The sequence below is a fragment of the Cetorhinus maximus genome, unplaced genomic scaffold (genome assembly GCF_964194155.1).
Source record: "Cetorhinus maximus unplaced genomic scaffold, sCetMax3.hap1.1 HAP1_SCAFFOLD_4039, whole genome shotgun sequence".
In the NCBI taxonomy this organism is placed as follows: Eukaryota; Metazoa; Chordata; class Chondrichthyes; order Lamniformes; family Cetorhinidae; genus Cetorhinus; species Cetorhinus maximus.
In genome coordinates this window covers 7,501-12,500 of record NW_027599944.1, presented here as the reverse complement: position 1 = coordinate 12,500, position 5,000 = coordinate 7,501, and the positions used below count along the sequence as shown (strand labels likewise).

General features: G+C 56.2%; 1 protein-coding gene across 1 annotated transcript in view; it reads right to left on the bottom strand.

Annotated features, from left to right (window-relative positions):
• Positions 1 to 4,759, bottom strand: part of LOC144678328 (epithelial sodium channel subunit alpha-like) — a gene marked incomplete at its 3' end in the record, with an annotated part of 11,730 nt that extends 6,971 nt beyond the window's left edge. The window contains exons 1-3 of the mRNA XM_078538151.1: positions 4,374 to 4,759; positions 3,543 to 3,846; positions 2,597 to 2,787 (exon numbers count right to left, since the gene is read on the bottom strand). Of these exons, the coding sequence (XP_078394277.1) occupies positions 2,597 to 2,787; positions 3,543 to 3,846; positions 4,374 to 4,693 (815 nt within the window). The remainder of the gene's footprint in view (positions 1 to 2,596; positions 2,788 to 3,542; positions 3,847 to 4,373) is intronic.
• Between the last annotated feature and the right edge of the window lie 241 nt (positions 4,760 to 5,000).

The following is a 5,000-nucleotide window of genomic DNA, read 5'->3' as shown; positions in this document are numbered from 1 at the left end:
GAGCTACCTTGTGATTTCTTTTGTTGCTTGGAGGCCGACATGCTCCCTGGGGGCTCAGCGGGAGCGCTCGCCCATGGCTCCGGGATCATGCCTGGGACCGGAAATCGGACCCCTTCGGGCCCGTTCGAGTGGCGAGTCCGCCCCTCGTTGCCAGAGGCCCCTCGGCCCGCGCCTGACAACCTGGGCGCCCTTTTCAGAGGCCTCAGATCCTCCTCCGCATGAAGCCCGTCTGGGAGCGCGCCCTCCGCCGCACCCACAATTATTCTACCCCTGACTAGCTCGGGTTTCAGCTCCGCCCTAATCGCCGTCTCCTGCGGCTCGTCGTTGAAGGGGGTCGACCAGTTCCCCTGGCTGCCGGACGGCGTTCCTTGCATTTAGCCCTTCTAGTTACTGCTGAAGTTAAAAGGAGCTTCGAATGATTTTAAAGCTTTTTTTGCAGGGTATGTGCCACTTCCCTGTCGAGCTGTTATATCGTCGGCTGCAGGGCCCACCGAATATAGCAGTGTGGTGACCTGTTCTTCTTCTGTCCTGCTATCGGTCCAGACTTGAAGCAATCATGTATCCAAGGGGTCGATTTCTCCGAAAGTCCCCAATTTGCTTGTTGATCTGGGCCTCAGATGAGTCCAAATGGACTTGGGAGGGCAGATTTCTGATCCCTCATTAATATTTTCAGCTCGTGGAACCGTTCTGGAAATCCAAGATGGCGCCGCCATACACACCTTCCCAAAGGGTTTTCCTGTGCTAGCCGGACTTGCGCTGTCCAGGAATTGTAAATTTGTTGCTCAACCCCCTCCCTCTCGGTATTGAAGCCACACTTCCACGCGATTGGGTGGATTCTCCCGCTGCAGCGAGGATTCCAAGTTCCGCCTTCAGCTTCCAAGCCTTTCTTTGGAGCATTTCTCTGGCAATTTCCACCTGCCCCTCTCTGCTTCTTGAGCTCTTCTTGATTTATTTTATTTTCCTTCAGGCTTCCAGGATTTTTGTTTTCCCTTAGGCGGGGGGGTGGTCTCGGCGAGGTTCTGAGTTGTCTGAATCGCTGCCACCATGTTGCATGGAGCTGGGTGATGTTGGGCGGGTTCGTTAAGGAATTCAGAGTCTTGGATGATTCAAAGGTCAGTATTTATGGATGACGAGGAACTGCACACAGAGGTACAGTAAAGGTCTAGGCTGTGAGCTGTCTCCATGCTTGCTTCTACACACGTCTCGGTCTAACCCGGCACTGAGCCCCGGGTGCGAGTCATGTGTTCTCTTAGATCACTGTGTGGGCGGTACTGTGCACAGTCCCACATTAACCCTTTATGTGCCAGACACTTAACCTACATCTCCCTCTCTCTCTTTCTCTCTCTCTGTCTCTTTCTGTCTCTCTCTGTCTCTGTCTTGCTCTATCTCTTTCTCTGTTTCTGTCTGTCATGCAGCCTCTCTCCCTGTCTGTCTGTCTGTCTCTCTCCGTCTCTAACTCTGTCTCTGTCTCTCTGTCTCACTCTTTCTCTGTCACTGTCTCTCTATCGCTATCTCTCTGTCTGTCTCTCTCTCTCTCTCCCTTGATCTCTGTCTGTCTGTCTGTCTGTCTCTCTCTCTCTGACTGTCTTTCCCTCCCTCTCCCTTTCTATCGCGCTCTCTGCCTCTCTCTCTGTCTCTCTCCCTGTCCATCTCACTCTGTCTCTCTGTCTGTCTCTCATTCTCACTCGCTCTCTCTCTGTTTCCCTCTCTCTTCCTGTCTCCCTCTCTCTCATTCTCTCACTCTCTCTGTCTCTTTGTATCTCTTACTCTGTTTCTCCCTCATCCTCTCTCTCTGTCTCTTTCTATGTCTCTCTATCGCTATCTCTCTATCTCTCTCTCACACACACTCTCTCTCTCTGCCTGTCTGTCTCTCTCTCTCTCTCGCTGATTGTCTTTCTCTCCCTCTCTCTTTCTATTGCTCTGTCTGTCTGTCTGTCTCTCCCTCTGTCTCTCTCCCTGTCTCCCTCACTCTCTCTCTCTGACTCTGTCTGTCTCTCATTCTCACTCTCTCTGTTTCCCTCTCTCTCTCTATCTCTGTCTCTCTCCCTCATTCTCTCTGTCTCTCTCTCTGTTTCTCTCTCATTCTCTCTCTGTCTCTGTCTCTCTCTCTGTCTCTCTCTCATTATCTCTATCTCTCTCTCGCTATCTCTCTCTGCTTCTCTCTCATTCTCTCTCCGTCTGTCTCTCTCTGTGTCTCCCTCATTATTTCTATCTCTCTCTCTGTCTCTCTCTCATTCTCTCTCCATCTCTGTCTCTCTCTCTGTCTCTCTCTCATTATCTCTATCTCTCTCTCTATCTCTCTCTGTTTCTCTCTCATTCTCTCTCCGTCTCTGTCTCTCTCTGTGTCTCTCTCCCTCATTATTTCTATCTCTCTCTCTGTCTCTCTCTCTCTGTGTGTCTCTCTCTCTGTCTCTCTCTCTCTCTCTGTCTCTCTCTCTCTGTCTCTCTCTCTCTCTCTGTCTCTCTCTCTCTGTCTCTCTCTCTCTCTCTCTCACTCCTCCTCTCTGACTCTCTCACCCTCACCCTCTCTTTCTCCCCCCCGCTCCCTCTCCCTCGCTAGTCCCCTCCCCCACCCCGACAGTGCCCCCTCGCTCACCTCTTCCCACACGACCAGCCGTTGAACTTGCAGTCAAAGATGAAGTCGGCGAAGTGAGCCTCGGCCAGGGGTCCCGGCACCCTGGGGACCCGGGCCATCACGTTGACGTAGTGGAAGGCGTACCACTCGCGCACCGCGTCCACCCCGGACGAGTGCCAGTTGTAGAAGCAGTCGCCTCCGGTCTCGTTACACTGGGGAGAGGGGGGGGGAAGGGGAACAGGATCAGAGCGAACCCGAAATCAGACCACCCGTCCGACGGGGTCAGAATTCAAACCGTCCCGACGCGCAGCCACCTCCAGGGGGAGGTAGAAACGAGGGGCAGGCGCCGGCCCACCCAGTCGAATAGCCGGTGAAAATTTCACCCAAGCGGTCAGATCGGACGGAGCGGGCGCCACCCGCCCGACGGGGTCAGAATTCGAATCGTCCCGACGCGCAGCCACCTCCAGGGGGAGGTAGAAACGAGGGGCAGGCGCCGGCCCACCCAGTCGAATAGCCGGTGAAAATTTCACCCAAGCGGTCAGATCGGACGGAGCGGGCGCCACCCGCCCGACGGGGTCAGAATTCGAATCGTCCCGACGCGCAGCCACCTCCAGGGGGAGGTAGAAACGAGGGGCAGGCGCCGGCCCAGCCAGTCGAATAGCCGGTGAAAATTTCACCCAAGCGGTCAGATCGGACGGAGCGGGCGCCACCCGCCCGACGGGGTCAGAATTCGAATCGTCCCGACGCGCAGCCACCTCCAGGGGGAGGTAGAAACGAGGGGCAGGCGCCGGCCCACCCAGTCGAATAGCCGGTGAAAATTTCAGCCAAGCTGGCGACGCTTCATACCAGCTCCTCTGACAGAACAGCACATCCCCACCCACCGGCTCCCAGCCCCCACCGATCTCCTCAAAACCAACCGGGGCACCCGCGCAGTCCGGCCCCCCTCACCCACCCCCCCGTGACTCACCAGCTCGAAGCCGATCTTCCAGGAGCTGTTCCTGCTCAGGGGCGGGTTGTGCAGCCAGGCCCCGCGGCTGCTGGCGTTGGTCGCCGGGGCGCGCCGGGGGCTGATCTCGAGCGCCGGGCCGCGCCGCCTGCCCAGGTCGATCAGCCGCAGCCCCAGCCGGGGCGGGAAGGCGTCCCGCCGCCGGGGGGAGGGGGCGGGGGGAGGGCCGGACCCCGGGGAGGGGCGCTTGTAGCCGTAGAGGGCGTAGAGGGCCTCCTCGGTCAACTGGTCCAGCTCATGCAGGTCGTTCCGAACAGCCTTGTATCTGGAATTAAAGGAAAACTCGGGTCAGAGAGGAGGGAGATTTACTCTGTATCTAACCCCGTGCTGTCCCTGTCCTGGGAGTGTTTGATGGGGACAGTGTAGAGGGAGCTTTACTCTGTATCTAACCCTGTGCTGTACCTGTCCTGGGAGTGTTTGATGGGGACAGTGTAGAGGGAGATTTACTCTGTATCTAACCCCGTGCTGTACCTGCCCTGGGGGTGTTTGATGGGGACGGTGTAGAGGGAGCTTTACTCTGTATCTAACCCCGTGCTGTACCTGTCCTGGGAGTGTTTGATGGGGACAGTGTAGAGGGAGCTTTACTCTGTATCTAACCCCAGGCTGTACCTGTCCTGGGAGTGTTTGATGGGGACGGTGTAGAGGGAGCTTTACTCTGTATCTAACCCTGTGCTGTACCTGTCCTGGGAGTGTTTGATGGGGACGGTGTAGAGGGAGCTTTACTCTGTATCTAACCCCGTGCTGTACCTGTCCTGGGAGTGTTTGATGGCGACGGTGTAGAGGGAGAGTTACCTGTAGGGATTGAGTGTACAGATGGTGACTGCCGGGAATTTCAGTGTCCTGGTGTCCACGCTCAGTTGGATGCTCACTGGGAACTGCCAGTACTGCTGGAAGATGATTCCGAATTGCCAGTACATTACTCCCACGCTGAGGGCCAGCACCGCTGCCCAGAAGCTCGTCTTCATCCGATTGCGTTCGGAGCAGATGAGTCTCACAGCTCCGTGCACGGTCGTGTTGCTGCAGAAGAAGAGCAGGAGCTCCCGGTAGGTGCGAGGGAACTCAAACCAGCCCTCGCCACCCTCCTCCTCGCCTGCCTCCTGTTTGTCCGTCATTCCGGCAATCTGTAAAAGGGCAGAGAGGGAGAGAGAGTTAGACAGAGGGCGAGAGAGAGAGAGAGAGAGAGACACAGAGAGAGAGAGAGACAGAGAGAGAGACAGAGAGAGAGAGACAGAGAGACACAGAGAGAGAGAGACAGAGAGAGAGAGTTAGAGACAGAGGCAGAGACAGGGAGAGACAGAGAGAGTTAGAGAGAGACAGAGAGAGAGGCAGAGACAGGGAGAGAGACAGAGAGAGAGAGAGAGAGAGGCAGAGACAGAGAGAGAGAGAGACAGAGAGAGAGAGGCAGAGAGAGAGTTAGGA